The 20,266-nt window shown below is 50.0% G+C and overlaps 1 protein-coding gene across 7 annotated transcripts in view; it reads right to left on the reverse strand.

The window, feature by feature from the left end:
- Window positions 1-20,266, reverse strand: part of PEBP4 (phosphatidylethanolamine binding protein 4) — a 203,746-nt gene that overhangs the window by 171,468 nt on the left and 12,012 nt on the right. For all 7 annotated transcript variants that reach the window (XM_053578575.1, XM_053578576.1, XM_053578578.1 and 4 more), the window contains exon 3: window positions 19,591-19,717. In XM_053578575.1, coding sequence (XP_053434550.1) covers window positions 19,591-19,717 — 127 coding nt within the window. The remainder of the gene's footprint in view (window positions 1-19,590; window positions 19,718-20,266) is intronic.

Here is a 20,266-nt window from a genome sequence, read left to right on the forward strand (position 1 = left end):
CAAAAAGTAGCTACAACAGTGCCTGCCATAGAGTTAGCTCCTACCCCTTCTCTCCGAAGGTAGGAAAGCTGCCCTAAGTGGGCTGCACACAGACCCACGGAGCCGGGGGCTGCCGGGGGCATCCAACCGTCATTGCGCTCTCCCCATCCCAAGGCCCTCTGGGCAGGTGCCAGCTCCTCTGTGGGGAGCCTTGACCCATGGAAGAGCAGAGAGAGGGGCTCCCATTTCCCTATCTGAGAGTGGCTCTAATTTCCCATGGTAATTATGTGAGGGAGCTAAGCCTTCAAAATCATTAATTCTGAAAAGCCCAAGTATGATAAGGAACCTGCTTTAGCAGGTGGCAAAAAAGTGTGTTTCTCAGTATTCTGTTCAGGGAGGCTCTTTGGGTGCACTGTTTCTTAAGCTTAAGCTTGTTAAGCCTGAAACACCTACAACTCACCCCATTAGCCTGGGGTCTGCTGAGCAGCACCTGGGTGGTGGTGCCATTTATCTGGGGGAAGTATCTGGTGCTCCTGGCCAGGTTGGGGATGTAGAGAAAAGGGGTGTCGGGTACTCAATGCTAGAAAGGAATTAAAATATTACAGAAAATTTGCAGACTTTGCATGGGTACTGCTTTTTACTTGTCAAAGAGCTTTCATGGGCATTATGTCATCTGAGCCATCTAATAACCCTGAGACAGCAGGGATGGCCAGGAAAGTTTGATAAGCCCATGTTATGCATGAGAAAATCAAGAAAGTGAAGAGGTTAACAACAGGATCTTAACTCAAAGGGAGTTAGAGGAAAACATTCAAGAAACCTGGCTTCTGGTTTGGGCTCTGTCATCCCCCACCTGCCGGACCCTGGGCAAGACCCTTGACTTCGCTATGCCTCAGCTTTCTGGGGATCTGCTACCCCCATGGACTACCACAAGCTGAGGCTAAGGAATGCGAAGCACAGGGGAGGCTCTCTCTGAATAAGACACGTTTCCCATGACACAACTGAGCATCGGGAAGGGTATGGAGATAGGAGATGATGTTCAGCAAGCACCTTCTACCAGAAAAGCTCTGCGCTTCTGATTCTCTCAGAACTCCATTGAGTAGATGTTATTATCCACTCTTACAGATGAGAGAATGGAGGCTAAGATAAGAGAACTGAAACTTAACTAAGTTAGGTGGGTACAGAACTGGGATCGGGACACAGCTCTGCCTTTTTGAACCTACGCAGCTCATGTTCTGACTGTCCCTTGCTGCCTTCCTGGTCACCACCTCTGAAAGATACACGGGGCTCCTGGGCTAAAACTCAGGAGCTTGACTCACGCCCTCTTTCTGAGCCTATTTACTCTTGGTTTAGACATAATTCTGACACGCTTGTTAATCGGGTTTCCCATCCAGCCGCAAATTAGAAGGACCATAAGGACACTATTCATCACTGATGGCAGCAAGAAGTGACAGATGACAAGAGGAAAATAAAAATTTAAAAAGTAATTTTTGTAGTCGTGGAGGCTTTTGTGAAGAAGCAGATAGTCCTACACATTTTCTGATCCTAGATATTACTGAGAATGATCTAAGAAGATTTCTGCCTTCCTTTACGAATATGAAATAAAGTCTATATTCCCAGGGCAGGCCTGGCTCCAGAAAAAGAACCTCCAGATAGTATGGGACAGCTCATGAAACAAAAGATGCAACGTGTATTCCCTGAAGACTTGGGGACAACAAAAGGGAAAGAGCTGAAAGAGAATGATATGAAACCAGACGATCTGGTGCACAGTAGCCACTGGCCTGTCATTTACACCATCAGTGGACATGGATCAGACACTTACTGTGTGCCAGCACTGTCCTAGGCCCAGCGGACCCAGCTGTGAAGTTGATTAACAATCTCTCTGCCCTCTCAAAGCCACCTTGGTCTTGCAGGGAGTTGGTTAATCTTCAGCTTCTGATCCCAGGAGAGGGACATCTGCCCTCTCTAGGCCAGCTGGCCTTTGTGTGGCTGAAGTCATCTTCAATTCCATGCATGGCCACCCTACCCTCTACACTGTCTAGCACAACTTAGACAACCCCCAGAGTTCTATGTCCCAGTTCCAGATGATGGACAACTAAGGGCAACCTCCTCCTCAAGGCAGACCCAGACTTACCCAAAGAATCTCAGGCTGGGGGCTCTGCAGTCTGTGTAGGAGCCCACTGACAGAAACCTGTTGTAACCCAAGTCAACAGCTATTGCCACCAGAGGAAAGAAACACTTGCACATAGTGAGGGTAGCTGGGATGTTTATAATGATGCCATGGAGTCATTTAATAAAGGTTAGATCATGTTCACTAGACTCTTTAAGAAGGCAAGGTCATATATCATCTCTTTGTGAAAGACGCCACTAAACACGATTAAACTAAGAAGTTTAAGTACAAAAATGAGCAAGGTTCAGCTATCCAGAGGTGAGCTCAGACACAGCAGCTTACTCCCAAGTGTAATCTTTTTATATTGCCATTTTAAATTTAAATACCTACTTCCTGACTCCAAGCCCCCATCATCGCCATAATAGACAACACTGGGATTCCCTGTGCATGAAGCAGAGCTCTGATACCCACATGTGACCTTGGTGAGGATGTGACAAACTCCATGTTGATTCTTTTGGATCTGATGCCTTGTTAGCCTCTCCGCAGGCTGCATCCTCTCCCCACATGACCTGGGGGGTCTGGACACCTGGACTCTAGCCACAGGTCTGTTACCATCCTGGGTCCAGGTGAGTGCTGAGCTCTGGCCAGCTCCAGTCTCTGCAGACTTCCTGAGCGAAAGGAACAGTCCCTGCTGCCTGGGAAGAGTTAAGGTTCCAACATTTCACAAAGGATCAAAGAGCCCTGAGGGTTCTGCTGCATAAATAAACAAGAGTTTGTCAAAAGGCAGAACCCAGGGCCCCTGCAGGAGGGAAACTGCACTGGACTCAAAGCCTTTCCTGGAGAACAGAATCTCCACGCTCAGGGATCATAGATCCTGTAGGGACAGCCCTGGGTGGCACATGCTGGGGGTGGTGTGAGAGGGGGTACTGAACTCTGAACCTTTCTCATTACACTGCACAGAACTTACAAGGAGGGGGCTCGCAGCCTGATGAGCCTGAAAGGATAACAGTAGCATTTCAAGGACAAACACCTTTGACTTGGATTGCATCTCACTCTGATGGTGCCTTCTGCTCCCACGGCCTAAAAGAGAAAAATAACCCCAGAAACTTTGAAATGTTAAGAGCAGGACTTATTTGCCCACAATTTGAGAGCCAGTGTGATGTCAAGATTAAATACACAAATTTGGGGACTAGACAGCTGGCATTCAAAGCCTGGCTTCAGCATTCACCAGCCATGTAACCTTGGGAAGTTGCATAACCTATCTGTGTCTTGGTTTCTCCATTTATAAAAAGTGAGGAAAATAATGGTTGTGAATGATAGTTGAGCTAATATATCTAAGGCACTTAGATCAGTGTCTGGCACGCACCAGTGTGTGTGACATACAACAAAATAATCAAGCAAAGGCAAGGGGTTGAAAAGATGAAGCATTTCCAAAAACTGTTGCTGAGGCTGGAATGCATGGGTTCTCTCTCCTCACCCCAGTGGCAGCAGTTTCTGAATGGGGCTGCAGAGGAGGGAGTGCATGAAGGGTTAAACCCCCAAGTGCACAGAAAAACAAGTTCCATCTGGTCTCTGGGACACAGCGACAGCCTGCAAAGCCCCCAGCCAGGGCTCCTGCTCAAAGGACACATTGCTTTTTAAAATTCCAACTTGTGGCTGCCTCGATCTATAAATCAACCAGTTCTCCACACCCTAGAGCTCTGAGCAGGATTCACAAATGGCAGCTAGACATGCGTGTTCCGAGAATAGGCATATGTAAGTGCCTTTGCAACCAGCTCGTCCTGGGTTACCTGGTATCCAGCCTCCTTGCTTCCAGGCCTTTCATCTTTGACCTCCCCCCTTCCCCACTTCAAGGCAGACATTTGCTTTCCTGTGGCAAAGAGAAGGAAGGTCAGACAGAGTCAGTGGGCAGGGCTCAGGTGGGAGTAGGACTTCCATTTAGATGCCCAACTTCAGTGAACCCTCCCTGGGACGCAAGTAAGTTCCTGCCTTTATTCATCAATACAGAAAGAAAACTAAAGCCACTTGCCCTACCTTCTAAACCATGATTGGGACCCTGTCTTTCTTTAGATGCCAAGGCTAATTAATGAGAATTATCAAATACTCCACAGAGGCAGTGGGCTTCTTTTTAGCTCCCTGGCTGACCTAGGGCAACCTGTGCCTCAGCATCTGCTGCAGGACTCCAGGACCTTCTCCAGAAGAGGAGAAGAAACCAAGAGGAAACCCAGAGGGCCCCCCTTGTGGACCTTGGCCCTAGGCAAGGCCCCTCGGTTTTTACCTCCCCCCAGCCACGTGCCCACACCAGGACAATGCTGAATCCAGCACCAGCACTAACCCCGCAGAGCAGCAGAGTAATTCACAAAAAGTTGGGCAATTCAAAGTTACAGTTTCCACAGCAACCAGCACTCAGACCATTTGGGTAGCTGAAGCCTTTTCCTCTTAGCGTTCACTTTTCCCCCCAAATAGCATTTTTTTCTTATTATTAAAGTAATACACATTCGTTGGAGAACATATGGAAATTACAGACAAGTGTAAAGAAGAAAATAAAAATCACCCTTAATCCCAACCCTGAAGGAGCTCGCCAATGTTAACATTTTGATGTATTCTCCATTTGTCTAGTTTCTTTTATTTTTGCATGCATAAAAAGATGTAATTTTTGAAAATTGGGACCATTGTGAAATTTCTGTTTTATCATTTGGTATCTTTCCTTTAAAAATATATTGTAAGGCTTCCCAGGGGCCTCAAATATTCCTTGAGAACAGGATTTTCAATGGCTCTCCAGTACTTTTTCATACGGATAGAGCACATTTTATTTAACCAATCTATTGTTGAACATTTAGTATGGTTTTCTTTTTCCTGCTGTTTTAAATAATACTACAAATGAACATCCTTTTACATAAATTTTTGTGTATGTCTCTGATTAAGAGATCAGATTAGAATAAATTTCTAAAACTAAAATAACTGTTCGAACACAATGAACATGCTAATGATTCTAATACACATTATCAAATCAGCCTCCAAGAAGGCTGAGGCAATTTGTACTTCTACCTGAAATGTATACTCTCCTTAAAAACACACACACAAAGTGCCTTTTGGTTGGTTTTTAAATAAAATTATCCACCATTTTAAAAAATGGCAACTTTTTGTATTATAAATGGAATTGAACTTCCCGCATCTTTGGAATGAACTTTCTTTTTATAATCGCTGATTAACATCTTTTGTCTTCTTTTTCCATGGAGTATTCATCTTTTTCTTATTGACACGTAAGAGCCCTTTATGCATAAAGATAATAATCTTTTGCATATTTGTGGCACATATGCTCTCTCTGTTGCTGGGTTTTAATTTTATTTATGACATTTTTAAGTGCAGAAGTTGCGAACATTGTTGCGACTCACATTCACCCTTCTTCTTTATGACTTTGGCCTTCGATTTTATGCCTGGGCAGAGCTTTTCTGCCCTGAGATCACCCACAGTTAACAGGATATTGCTCTTGTGGTCATTTTATGGCTGTGTGGGTTTGGTTTTCTGTCGACTGCTCTGAGCCAGGGAGAGGTGGGGTTTGGACTTGGCTTCTGCAGCAATCCTAGCCAGGCCAGAGGTGGTGGTGGCCAGGGAGTTGCCGGACCCAGCCTGTCTGCTGTTCCCACCTCAGGGGTCTCAGCCTCGCAGGTACTTTCCACAGGGCCCTGGATCTTGCTAGTGAATGAAAGAGATGAACAGGGAGGAGGAAATAGCTGCTCTGCAATTACACACAGAAAAAGGTGCACCTCATGCAGCCCCACTTCCCATCGGAGGTGGGGGCGGGGGAGGATGGGGAGTGCCAGATGTATGGAGAGCCGGCAAGAAGCTTCAGTCTCAGCACATTAGACATCAGGGATCTGATTCCAGACCTGAAATTAACCGTCACTCCATTCGCAAGATGAAGAGCTGGAGGCAGTCTTGCTGACACTGCATGTCACCAAGCATCAGGTTTTCATGAAGGAGAGGTGCTGGGGACCGAGGGAACCTGGGACTTCCTGAGATGTGGGTCTTCTCTTCACTCTGATCACCCAAGGGACCTTAGACTCAGAAAGTACCAGGCAGGATGGTGTGATGCCGAACAGAGGGTGGATGCCTCGGGACATATCCAGGAGAGGACACTGCAGGCGTCCCCTTCTGTCCAGCCTCAGGAGAGCCGCTTTCCATCACCCGTCACTCTCTCTTCAATCCAGCCCTCAAACTTCTCACCAAGGCTGCATGGCCAGTTTGCCAAAGTCAGTTCTGCATTTAGTGACAAGGTAAGGGGCTTGCTCACTTATTCTGTAGGTTTATTGAGTGTCTACTATCTGCATAGCCCTGTGTCCAGCCTCATAGATCTACTCCTCTTCACCCGGGATGAGATACTTCCCTCCTCCTCCCCCCTCCTTTTTTATTTTTTTTAAAGAGACAGAATCTCACTTTGTTGCCCTTGGTAGAGTGCCATGGCATTAAAGCTCACAGCAACCTCCAGCTCTTAGGTTTAGGTGATTCTCTTGCCTTAGTCTCCTGAGTAGCTATATATAGATGCCCGCCACAACACCCAGCTATTTATTTATTTATTTTTTTTTTTTTTTTGCAGTTTTTGGCCATGGCTGGGTTTGAACCCACCACCTCCAGCATACGGGGCTGGCGCCCTACTCCTTTGAGCCACAGGCGCCGTCCCGGCTATTTTTTGTTGTTGTTATTGTTGTTGCAGTTTGGCTGGGGCTACATTCGAACCCACCACCCTTGGTATATGGGGCCAGCGCCCTACTCACTGAGCCACAGGCGCTGCCCCTCCTCCCCTTTATCACCTCTCATCCCTAAAAACCAAAAGCAAATCCTTTGTCTTGAACACCATATCCACTAGCCATTGCCTTGTCTCAGCTGTCAAGTTGCAAGGCTGCAGTCACACTTGGGTGTCTGAGAAGACTGTCCACTACCCACCATGGCCCCCATGATCTACTGAATGCTTCTGGTGCCAGGCATGCACAGGCTTTACACACATGACCTCTTGTAATCTTCATCCAGTAATCTTTATTCAGCATATATTTATCAAGTGCCTACTACATGGCCACGACTGTCCTAGTGCTTAGAATACGCCAGGGAATAAACCAGACACGGATTCCTGACCTCATGAGGGTGGAGTGGGAACAGACAAAGCAAACACACAGCAAAAAACATCACAGATGGAAAGTTTCCCCTAGGCAAGAAGGTGGCGAGTACAATGAAAGGAAGTTAAGAGGGATATGGGACTCAGGATGGAGCACCTGGAAGGCCTCCTTGGGAAGGTGACAAAGCAAAGATTTGGAGGAGATAGTGTTAGGGGCCTAAACCCTTCTCCTCCTCCCCTCCCAAAACAAAAGGCCTACCTGGCTCTGCCCCAAGAGTTCTGATGGAAAGATCCTTCCAGCGACCCGTAGAATCTCCCCACCCACCACCCCCAATATAAAAACAAGACCCCAACCACACGTAGTACAGCTGCCATCTTTGCCCAGGGGAGTCTCTGTCTCGTTTCATCAAATTTGGCCTGAACCTCTCCCAGTCTCATCTCTGGGTACACCGTCAAACCCCCTCAGACAGGGATGTGAGACCTGAGCTATGAAAAGGAAGAGGGGTCCAGGTAGAGGCCACCTGAGTTCCAGGGCCCTAAAGCACACCTGGTGTGGTCGAGAAGCAGAAAGGCAGCCAGGAGGCTGGAGCCAGGGGAACAGGGCAGCACAGAACAGTAGGGAACTAAGGCCCAGAAGTGAGAGGCCAGGCCACACCAGGCCTGCAAAATCAGTCGGCACTTTGGTCTTCCTCACCTGAACTGGGAAGGAACTGTGGATTTTGAGCAGAGACATGAACCAATTTGACCTGCAGATTTATATATTTTTTTATTTTTATTTTTTTGAGGCAGTCTCATTTTGCTGCCCTTGTTAGAATGCGTGGCATCACAGCTCACAACCTCAAACTCTTGGGTTCAAGAGATCCTTCCGGCCTCAGCCTCCCAAGTAGCTGGGCCTACAGGTGCCAGCCATAACGCCCAGCTATTTTTAGAGACAGGGTCTTGCTCTTGCTCAGGCTGGCCTCGAACTCCTGAGCTCAAGCAATCCACTCGCCTCAGCCTCCCAAAGTGCTAGAATTATAGGCGTGAGCTACCCGCACCTGGCTCTGGCCTGCAGATTTAAAGGCTCACCATGACTGCTAGAATAAGAATATACTGACCACGTGCTCAGGATAAGCAGAGATGGTAGTGGGGAGGCTGGGAGGCAGAGATGGTGCTGGGAGGCTGTCACGATAACCTGGGTAGAGAGGACATTGGCCCTGGCCAGGATGTTGGCAGTGGAGGGGAGAGAGGGTCATCTTCTGCATCTGTATCCCTGGGCACTGCGGCATGGTGGGAGAAAGAAGAGCTGCCCACTCCCCCGCACAGTTGGGAGGCTGGGGCCTCTCTTCACAAAGATGGGGAAAGACTGTAGACAGGGCAGGTTTGGAGTGGTGGGGCAGGAACTGGGCACTTGGAGCTGGTCATGTTTCATGTGGGGGGTCTGTATAGGAAACCATGATCACAGAGATGATAGTTATTTAAAGTCCTGACACTGGGGGAGGCCCCCAAAGGAGAGGGGTTGGGAGAAGAGGAGCAACTAGCAAAGGAGCTGAGGACATAAAGAACCAAAAGTGTGAAGACACATCCAGAGGGTGGACGGAAGCCAAGAGGACAAAACACCCATCCAGGATGAGGAAGTCACCCACTGCTGGTGGATCAGGGAAGATCAGGATTGACGACCACTCACTCTCACCCTGGAAGTGACTGTTCTGCCCGTTTTAAGGTGAGGAAAAGGAATCTCAGAGTGGGGAAGTAGCTTGCCCAAGGTCACACCTACAAGCAGCAGCACCAGGATTGCCTCCAGGTCTGTGCACAGCCAGGGCCTGGGAGATTCTCAAACTCAAGGTGCTGAATGCTCCCTACACCAAGCCACGGAAGGCAGCGAATGCACTCCTGCCAGAGTATTCATACAGAAAAACTGCAGATGGGGGGCGGAGATAAGCAAGGGACTGACCATCAGCAAATCTTTTAATCCAGAGTAGGGCATAAGAAGCCATTCTTGGGGCCAGTAGGCTTCCTTTGCATGCAACTGACTTTCTTTCTTCCTTGCCTTCTTTCCTTCCTTTTTTTTTTTTTTTTCTTTGAGACCAAGTCTTACTCTGTTGCCCTGGGTAGAGTGCCATGGCGTCATCACAGCTCACAGCAACCTCAAAATCTTGGGCTCAAGCAATCCTCACAGCTCAGCTTCCCAAGTAGCTGGAACTACAGGTGCCCACCACAACACCCAGCTAATGTTTCTATTTTTAGTAGAGATGAGTGTCTCACTTTTGTTCAGGTTGGTCTCAAACTCTTGAGCTCAAGCAATCTATCTGCCTCAGCCTCCCAGAGTGCCAGGCTTACTGGTGTGATCCCCCTGCCCCAACCTGCAACTCACTGTTTCACTCAGCTAATTAGGGACCTGATCTTTGAAGACACTTTGAATTGGTAGCCCCAAGTTTAGAGCAATGTACTCCAGGGATATTTACAAGTTAATAGCAAAGGACGTTTCCACCAACAACTGGAAAAGAGTGAGAAGGGTGTTGCAGAGGTGTGCACACAAGACCCAAATCAGGACCCCCTCCCCTGCCCTCTGCAAGGCCTTTCTGCCTTGGAGGCCCCAGCCTCTCAGCCCGCTCTGGGTTCCCAGGATGACAGTCACCACTCTCCCCCTGGTGGCAGCTTTGCTAATTGCAGCCTGGAGTGATAGCAGAAGGCGATCTCCGCCTACCCACCAGGGCTGCCTGGGAGCTCCGCCTAGAAGCGGTGACTGGTCCTCCCTTTCCCACCCTCTGGCCTTACACCAGAGCCATGGCACAGGCCCTCTGCATTCCCCACGAGGTGGGTAGAACCCAGGCTTGGGAGTTTGAATAGCCCGTAGTTTCTCCTAATTCTATGTCAGGTCAGCAGTGCAGACCTAACCAACAGTGAAGTAACAGAAGGTGTCTGATTTCCGCGTGCCCTTTGCCTAAGTCATTTCACGTTGCCTGACCACCATTAGCCCATTTATAAAGGGAGGTGACTGAATAAGAGGACCCCACAACCTACGCCTTCCCTGTATTGGCTTCCTTCTTCCCCAGACCCGGAGCTTAGGGAGGCCAAGGTGGCCGTCAGGAGACATCTCAGGCTATTTGGGGTACACTGCAAGCTGCTTTCCACCTGTCAGGAAGCAGCTCTGTAGAGGGGTCAGGGGGCATGAGCTTTTGCATCCACACAGACCTGGTTCCAAGGCTTGACTCCATCACTTGTGAGCTGTGAGAATCTTTCTGTGCCTCAGTTTCCCCATCTATAAATCGAAGGTAGTCATGCCTACAGCGCTAGGTGGCTGCATGTTTTAATGTGATAACATTTGCAAAGTACTTAGCTCGGAGCTGGGATAGCCAGAGAACGGTCAGTGTCACCCCGAGTAAATAGTTGGAGACAATAGGGATGGAATGGGTGAGGCAAAGACCATGCTGAGCGGCCAGGGGATCTGGGCTCTAGTCAGTTCATGCTGAGCGGCCAGGGGATCTGGGCTCTAGTCAGTTCATGCTGAGCGGCCAGGGGATCTGGGCTCTAGTCAGTTCATGCTGAGGGGCCAGGGGATCTGGGCTCTAGTCAGTTCATGCTGAGGGGCCAGGGGATTTGGGCTCTAGTCAGTTCATGCTGAGGGGCCAGGGGATCTGGGCTCTAGTCAGTTCATGCTGAGTGGCCAGGGGATCTGGGCTCTAGTCAGTTCATGCTGAGGGGCCAGGGGATCTGGGCTCTAGTCAGTTCATGCTGAGGGGCCAGGGGATCTGGGCTCTAGTCAGTTCATGCTGAGTGGCCAGGGGATCTGGGCTCTAGTCAGTTCATGCTGAGGGGCCAGGGGATCTGGGCTCTAGTCAGTTCATGCTGCCGGACTCTACAAAGCACAAAGGCCTTTCCAAAGTGTCAGAGTGCACTGGTCTCTGAAAGAGTGACAGATACCCTTAAAGTTGGGATCCTGTGACAGCTCTAGCCCCCTGCAGCCACCACACCCCATTCTCAAGTAATTCCCCAATGGGTGGGCTGTCACATTCCAGGGGACACCTCAGGGCAGCAGGTGCTGTCCCCAGCAGAGGTTCCATCCCACTTCCCCCTTACGTCTCCCCACCCCCAAGCCTGCAAGTTTAAACAAGTAAAAAGTAACATTATTACTCTTCAAAAAATCCCCAAAACCGTTCTCAAAATTCGTCTTCAGGCCACCACTGTCTTTCTCCAAGGAGAGCAGGCAACTAGTCACTGTAGCCTTCAAAATGCACGTGTTTGTCCCTCTAAATGGCTGCAACAAAGGCCAGGCAGCTATTTTAAAATCCAAGGCGGCTTTCTGACACTCCCAACAGACCACTGTGAACAGATCCCAAACATGTGAAGAGCCCCATGCTGACACTTGCTAAATGCCTAAAAAAAAAACAGGATGCAAACCCATTGAACTCTCCTTTCAGGCCCCACATGCCCCCTCTACAGAGCAGCCCACACAGTTTTTTCAAAGAAACACTATTTGATCTGAAAAACATCTGGAACCTTTTCTCCCAGCTCTTGACTGGGAGCTTTCAGCTGAGGTGGCGGATGCTCAGTCTTCCAGCACACACTCAGTCTGCCTGTGTCCCCAGCCGGGTCCCCTGGGACTAGGGAGGGCCCGGCTTAATGAAAAGTTCCTGGAGGCGGGCTCAGGTCCCACCAGAAGTTGTGTAAAAGGCGCTGGGATTGGGCATTGCCTGTGGCTCAAGGAGTAGGGCGCTGGCCCCTGTGCTGAGGGTGGTAGGTTCAAACCCAGCCCCAGCCAAAAAACTGCAAAAAAAAAAAAAAGGCACTGGGATTAAAGAGGGCTGAGAGTGATGACCAAAAAGGAGATGCTTCATAATGCGCAAGATAGTCGCCTAAACTCAGAGTTCGTTCCTTTTTTTTTTTTTTTTTGAGACAGAGTCTCACTATGTCACCCTCGGTACAGTGCTGTGGTGTCACAGCTGCACAGCAACTTCAAATTCTCGGGCTTAAGTGATTCTGTTGCCTCAGCCTCCCAAGTAGGTGAGACTACAGGTGGCTATTTTTTGTTGTTGCAGTTGTCATTGTTTAGCTGGCCCAGGCAGGTTCGAACCCGCCAGTCTCTGTGTATGGGGTTGGCACCGTAACCACTGTGCTGTGGGCGCTGAGCCCAGAGTTCATTCTTACATAGTTACCCCTTAGCTGTCAGGTGTTTAATGGACATGTAATAACAATTACCATTCTTACTATTAGGAGAGCCCATCGTGGGCAGGACGGGTTTATTTTGTTCCTATCCCAGCTCCTGCACCAGTATCTGGCAGAGGGCCTAAGAGTAGAACTCCCTCCGGATATGCTCCAATGAATGAATGAATGACACCCATGACCCCATGAGTCCAGCAGCAACAATAGGGGCTGTTTCAGGCATCAGAGTGGATCCAAGAGGCAAAATTATGTAGAAGAAAGGGCAGTGGACAGCAGGGCAGGAAACCTGTGGTCCGGGGCTAGTTCCTCCACTCTCCGGCTTTGGCAAACATAACCTTGGGCAGCATCCCTCAGCTGCAGTCATGGGTAGTCCCTACTCAGCCCTCCTCCTCATGTTACTAGGAGGATCTTGTGAAATCCTGCACGGGGAGTTTCTGTGCAACCTGGAAATCTAACTCCAAACTTAGAAATGCTAATAATTGTTGTTTCCTTTTCACTTGGTCCTGTTGTGCCCAGAGAAGCCCCTGGGAACAGCTGGGTGATTTGGGCAGACTCTGACCACGTGAGCTGAGGAGCCAGGGACAAAGGACGACAGGACCTAGGAGCAGGTTCCCCTGGATGCGCCCTCACCTGGGCCCCTAGCGCTGTCCTCACCTGCTCCTCCAGGTGTGGCTCCACCTGTCTGCCTCCCCACTTCTTTTACAATTTTGGTTCCTTGCCTCTGGGCCTCAAATCATTGGCCTCCCAGAGCTTCAAAAAGCCCCACTCTTCCCTTCCTCCTCTATTCCTAAGACTACAAACCCATCTCTTCTTACAAAATGACAACCAATAGGATACCATGTATTAAGCTCTAGTTAGGTGCCAGGCACGGGGCTAAAGTGGCATCACAGTAATTCCTCCCTAAACTATCATGCTATATGTCCCCTCCCCACAGGGGACCCCTCACCCAGTCCTGACTTTACCTTCTGCCCCAGCCCATCATCCTGGAATCCCCCAGATCCCACACTCTTCTCCGACCTGGATGGAAGCAGCCTCTCCCCCCCTCACCTCTCCAGCAATGCCCATGACCTGAGTACTCCCCATCCTCTGTCCCCAAAGCCCTGTACTCCGTAGTTTATGACACCTTCTACCTTACTTCCTGCCTTTGCAGGGAGGGCAGGGCTGGCTGCTCCAGGGCTCCAGCTCACAGGGTGGGCCTGGGAGACTCCAGCAGTCTTTAGCCCCCTGGGAACACACCTGAACTCCTGCCCCCTTTTCACTGTCCCCTCCTGTTCCCAGCCTATCTTATTTGGGGCCTTAGGAGTACCTCCCACTCAGCCACTCCTGACCTCCAGACAGTGGCCAATCTGTCACTTCTGAGGTGTCTGAGACACCTTTCAAAATCTCCACTTCTATGACCCCCACCCTCACTGTCCAGTCTTCGATAGGCCCCGCCCCTCTGTCTGCCACCAGGATGCTGGCACTGCCCTTTCTACCTGCTCCCTCCCGCCAGCACTTAAACATTCCTGGTACCTCTTCCCCTGATGTGAATAGCCCACTCCTAATAGGGGTGCCTGACAGCGTGGTCAGCCAGATGCATGGTTCCTGTGGCCTGTATAGCCCAACCTTTCAGGCTGGCTGTTGGTAACCTCTGTACACTGTCTCTCCAAGTGAGCCTGTCCTCTCCCCAGGTAGGCCTGTCCCCTCATAGAGTCCTCCCCCGCCCAGATGCTGCAGACCCAAATCCAGAGCTGCAGGCCTGCCTTCTTCATGTCAGGCAGGAGGCCTGCCCACCGGCAGCTGCCTCTGGGCGCCGCAGCACCCTCCAACTCCATGGGTGCAGAAGTCGCTGCCACTGGCTGCCATCCCTGTAAACCTAGCACTTCTCTGTGATCCTTCCCTGCTGAATGCACCAGCATGAGGGTTCACACACAGCCCAGCTGGCTGGAGCCATGTGTTCCCAGCATCATTATGAATGGTGCTCCCCTGCACTCTGGAAAGGTCCTGTGTAGATTCTAAATCGTATGCCCAGCCTCACCCTCACCCACAGGCCTGCACATCACATATCTCACCTCCCCACAGATCTCACCTCCTTGCCGTCTCTCAAACCCATTCCCAGGGGTTACGCCCTCGCCGCAGCTCCTGCTGAAGGCGGATGGGTTCCCTGCCTCCAATCTCACCCTCCCTCCACTCTTCCTCCTTCTGCCAGAATGACCTTCCTGAATCTCAAATCTGATTTGCGATCACATCGCCATTTGATTTTCAGGCTGGCGAATTTGATCAGATTTGCGATCTCCTCCTCCCCAGCCAGGCTTCAAGATACAATCCAAGCCCTTGCAGCTTCCTGGCTCCTCCCGTGTGCCCCTGTCTCCCATCCAGCCCTTGCTGGGTGCCTGCTCCCTGACACCCCGTGTCCCCAAGTTTGCTGGCTACCTGGCTGTCTCTTCACCTGTCCTGTGAGCACCAGGATGGTGTCTTTCATCTTTGAATCAATAGCACTATTGTGCCAGCACACAGTGTGTGTTCAGTAATATTTGTTAAGTGAGTCACTTCCCATCCCTAACACCAAATAGCCCGCAGTGGCTGTAGATCCCTGAACCAACGAGCCTCTATCTGTGTGTGCACACCCCTCTAGGCCTGCCTCTGCACCCCTTCTTTGCCCGGATCAGAGACCTCACCCTCACCCCTGCTCCACCCACAAGGGGCTGCCGCACCAGAATTGCCACAGGTGTCAGACGCCATGCCCTGCTTCAGCTAATCATTTTGAGACTGTGGCAGCCCCTATTTGTCTGCTCTGCGTGTATAGGGGAGGGTGTGGGATGGGCTGGCAAGCTCCGAGGTCTCCTGCGGAGAGAAGAGTCTGTGACTTCCACCACCCATGCAGGTCTCCAGATTTCCAGGCCTCTAAAAACTCCTTGTTGAAACACGGGGCTGATGAGGGTGAGGAGATAGTCCCCAGGGGAACTGCAGCGCAGGTCTGGGCTGACATGGGGATGCACTGGCCCAGCCAGGTGGGACCCTCAGGGTCACCTGCTTTCCCAGGAGGGAAACAGAGCCAGAGCCAAGCCTAATTGGAAACTTGAGGGACAGCAGGACAGAACACTATGCTGTGGCCTTTTGTTCCTTCCCTCTAATGCAACGCACATTCCCCATTTAAAGGCAATTTCTTCACTTCAAAAGGATTCCAGCTGCTTAAATTTAAGGTGAAGAATAAGCTCCCAGTCAAGAAGCTTCTCAGGGGCCTTTCAGTTTTCAGTGGCTTGAGAACTGGATGCATTTAAAAATGTTTTGCCTCTTAATGTTTGTCAGAGCGCCAGGGGAGAAAAGCTTCCTCTTAGCCCTCTTACTCTCAGCAATGGCTGGCACAGGAGCCGGCCACGTTGCCCTGCACTACTTGCCTTCTTGTGACCCCGCCGACTTCCTCGTCAGTCACTTACCCACTTCCCTCCCACTCTCCAGCTCGCACCTACCCCAAGGACAGTCCTGTTGCCCTGGGGTCCACTAGGCTCAGCCGCTTTTCTTCAAATGCCCCAGGACACTCGGCAGCTTAAAAGAGTCAACCATTGGGCTGACATGGCTCACAGCTCACCCTCCAGGAGATGCTCTTCTACCTGCCATTCATTCCTTCATGCATTCATTAATTCACTCACTCACCTGGTCACCCAGTCAGCCAAAAAGGATCTGTAATGCTGGTAGAAACTGCGGGTGTTCACAGAAACACAACGCAGCCTTGTTCTAGCTTATAATGAGTGAGCAACTGCAGTACAAGGCAGAAGGAAGTAAACATCAGTTTAGGGGGTGGGGGGGCATTAGAAAAGCTCAGAGAAAGAAGAGATCAGCCAGGGATGCAGGTGGAGCCCAGAGGGAGGCAGTCAGGGAAGACTTCCTGGAAGAGGAGGCAGTGGGATGGGGGCAGGGTCCAAAGATGCCAAGGGTGGGAAAGTAGCCTGTCCCACTGTACCCTTCCTTCCAGGGGCCACAGGCTTACTTTGGGGACTCTCTGGGCAAGTCTGCGGGTGGCCACTGACTTGGTGGTGTGGTGTCAATCACGTGGAAGCAAGGCACCTTTCCCACAGGGCCAGTCATCAACTCCTACCCTTCTCCATCAGGCCCTGGGCCCACAGGAAATGTCTTCATCCTCTTCTTTGCCCTAAGTACTCAGGACCCTTGTCCCAGATAATACCCTCTCTGACCTCGTCAGTCACTCTCTCTCTCCAGGGCTTTGTTCACTTAGCCCCTTAAGCTCCAACTACCACTTTCCTTAGCAAGTACTGTCCGCCCTGCCTTCCCCTTTCCAGTCTACCTAGGCATGGCTTCCCCTTGCCCCATCCCAATGGCTGTGTCAGCTCCCCTGGTGTCCCCCTCCAAGCCCTACCAGGGCTCCACCAGCCACATCTGTGGGGTCTGGAATTAGGCAGACCTAGGTTTGAACTCTGGCTCCGCCACTTCCCAGCTCTGCACTTGGCCAGGTTACTGAAATCCCCCCAACATCCCTTCTCCTCCTGCTAAATGGCACCTTGCCACTCCTTCAGAGCAACCAGGCTGCTCTGCTCTTGTTCCTTGTATATTACATGGGGCTTCCTATGGTCACTTTTTGGTTCAGGGATGGGTATGTGACCCAAGCAGGACATTTAATGTTTGAAAAGGGTCAGCGTATTTCCATGGGGACTAATAAATTGATCAAACATAAATCTCTGAGGCTGCTAGGGCTGTGTTCGTCACTACAGAGAAAGAATCTCTTTATAAATAAAAACAGCACATGTACACACAGAAAAGCAGGGTCGAGAGACAGATTTCTAGTGACATTGAGCACCTGGATCCAGCCACAACCTGAAGTTATCCCTGGGGTTTTCAGTTTTGTGAACCAATAAGTTCCCCCTTCTTTGGGGGGGTTAAGCCAGTTTGAGTTGGCTTTTTGTCCCTTGCCACCAGCAGTCTTGAGTAATGAAATACTTAACTTGTAGGTTTGATGAGAGAATTAAATGAAATGATGTATAAATAGTACCAAGAATTAAGTGACACTCAATGAATGGTAGCTTTTGATAACACTAAGCAAATTTGCCCTCTCAGGGGTCTGTTACATTTTCATAAACTCTGTAGCTATACAGTAGTATAAAACTGTTCTTCCCACAGCTTCGACCTGAACTTCCTTTGAAATCTTTACCCTCCTGGTTTTCCTGATCACAGCTTGGTGTCCTCCACTAGTCTCTGTTCCAGATCAGTTTTCTCTCCCACCCCACCCCTGGGCTGAGACTGGATGGGCTTGTTAACAGCAGGAGATGTCAGAACATGGCAGGCGCATTGTTGTCTCTGTGTTATGGGCCCATATCCCAGAACAATCAGTACGAAATGAACCGAATCAAAGCAAAGACCTTCCCAACTGGCTTCAAAGCCCCTCCACAAAAAACGCCAGGCGCTCAGAAAGTCTGCACTGCCATCTAGTGGACATATGCAGTAACATCAGCACGTGGAAAGGAGCCCTTTGCCCAGAACCTCATGAAGACAGTCACCAGCCTACGAAAGCCTTTGGCCCTTACTCCAGCAGCGGAAAAACAGAGGACAAGTGAATTAATGATAAAGCGAGAGTCTTTCCCTACAGGGTCACATATAATAGTCCCTGAGAGACTGGGTTCCTGTCCTGAGTCTGTGGCCCTTCACCTCCTGTTGCAAGAGTTAAAATCACGACAGCCTCCCTTTCTCTGCCTCTTTTGGCGGTCCACAGTATGTCCTGGGCTAAGAGTTCCCCAGTAGGAGGGCAGATTGCATGTGCATGTGTGTGTGTATTCACATATGTGTGTGTGTGTTGTGTGTATGTGAGTGTGGCAGGAGAAGAAACCCAGAAGGCCTCCTGCCAGGTCTCCCAAGGGAAGGATGTTTGTCATATTTGCAAATAGAGGACACCTATCAAAGCTTCGTGATAACAGCCTCAAATTGTGAGACATGCCAGGCATGGAGACTCACACCTGTGATCCTAGCACTTTGGGAGGTCAAGGAAGGAGGATCGCTTGAGGTCAGGTTGAGTTTGAGGTTGCTGTGAACTATGATGACGCCACTGTACTTTAGCCTGGGCCACAGAGTAAGACTGTCTCAAAAAAACAAAAATAAAAAAACAAAACAAAAAATTGTGAAACATGACAATCTGTTTCTCTCTGATAGTGAAAAACACTTCAAGAAAGAAAGGAAAGCCCACCCTCTAGATCTGAGTAATCCATCTGCTGCTGCCCTCCCAGCTTGTGGCCTGGTACTGACCACAGTCAGGCCTGCCCAGGGCAGCAGGAGAGCAAGGAACAACCTCCACAGGCCCTTCCCCACCACCTTACACAGAAGGTGATCCAGAAGGTCCACCTGGTGTGTGTGCTTAGTCATAGCCTGACCCTGACCCTTCCACTTCCACACATTTAAGACCTGAGTCTTGGTCACGTCCACTCCTTGTGCCTAGGTCAATGCCAGCACCTCCTCCCTTAACACAAAAGAAAGTAAGAGGACAACTACCACCGAAACTTTGGAGGCTCAGTCTGGCCCAAGAATCAAGGATGGAAGAAGCAGTGACCGAAAGACTTGAGCAGTCCCCCCAAGGACATGTTTTGCTGCTCAGAGCAGCCCCACTTCCCACTTATATGACACTTCCCCAGGCTTTCCAGATCCCCAGTCCAAGACAGGCTTCCAGAATATGACGGTACTAATCACTTTTCAGTAAAAGAAATACTATTTTCCATTCCTAAAATGCTTTGGTCTTCTATTATAGACAACTTGGAGTGAAAGAAGAGTGCATCTCATATTGCAACACAAGATCACGATGCGCTGACCTCTGCTTGTTTAGCCTACCTGGGAAGCTCTGTCCAGGTCCATGCTAGCCTCTCTCTGGCTCAGAAGAGCTTTCTGAAAGTCCTGCCCATGCACCTTGCAACAGGACTCCTCCTTCACCCTTCATCTCTTCCTTCTTTCTGCCAACTCCAAAGCACACACCAACTGGTCTCCACATAGCCTCTGCAGAGCCAGACTTGGGGGTTCAGGGGAGTAGGAAGAGGGCTGCAAAGAGTGATCTCTGACAATCACCAAAGCCCCAGGCCTGCAACCCTTCCACAGGTCCCCAGCCTCCTCCTCAAGGCCATGGGGCCACTCCAGGGTAGGCATATCTTTATGGAAACAGCCATCTGGTGCCACCAGACCCAACTCAAATGACTGCACAGAGCTTCAAGTGCCTGCATGAGCAAGCTCAGAGGGCATCAAGAACCCCCACCTCTCCCCCTTCAGGCCAGTTCTGCTTACTCACATCCAAGGCCTCAGGGAACTTGACTATCGGCTCAGGCCAGTAGGTGATCTTCTGTCTGAAGTTGCTGCAGTCAGGAATAAACTCACAGCCAATGTTCCCCACCTCTGGGTAGTAAACTTCAAGGCCCCTACAGAGAGAGGGAGGAGGGTGCCCCGTGTCAGGCTTTTAGGGCAGCTTGGGGTACACAAATTTTCAGCCTAGCACTGTTAGAATTATAAAGTCAAATAGGAATAAATTCTAAACTAGCCGTGGGTTAGTCTGTGACCCATGGGTCACTTGATTTCTTTGTGTCTCCGTTTCCTCATCAGTAAAATGGGGAGAGCAATACCTCCCTTACAGGGCTGGTGTAAGAAGAAAGATGGCAGGCAATGTTTAGGACAGAGCCTGGCACACTGAACGTGTCAGAAAGCCTTAACCATCATTAGCGTTTACTTCCCAAGATGAATATACGTCCTTAGGCAAACTTGGTCAGCATCTTTAAAGTAGGATGGCTTTTTGTTTTTGAGACAGTCTTATTTTGTTGCCCTTGCTAGAGTGCCGTAGTGTCACAGCTCACAGCAACTTCAAACTTCTGGGTTCAAGTGATCCTCTTGCCTCAGCCTCCCAAGTAGCTGGAACTACAGGCATGTGCTACCACGCCTGGCTAGTTTTTCTATTATTAGTACAGACAGGATCT

This window comes from Nycticebus coucang, chromosome 24, assembly GCF_027406575.1.
Source record: "Nycticebus coucang isolate mNycCou1 chromosome 24, mNycCou1.pri, whole genome shotgun sequence".
In the NCBI taxonomy this organism is placed as follows: Eukaryota; Metazoa; Chordata; class Mammalia; order Primates; family Lorisidae; genus Nycticebus; species Nycticebus coucang.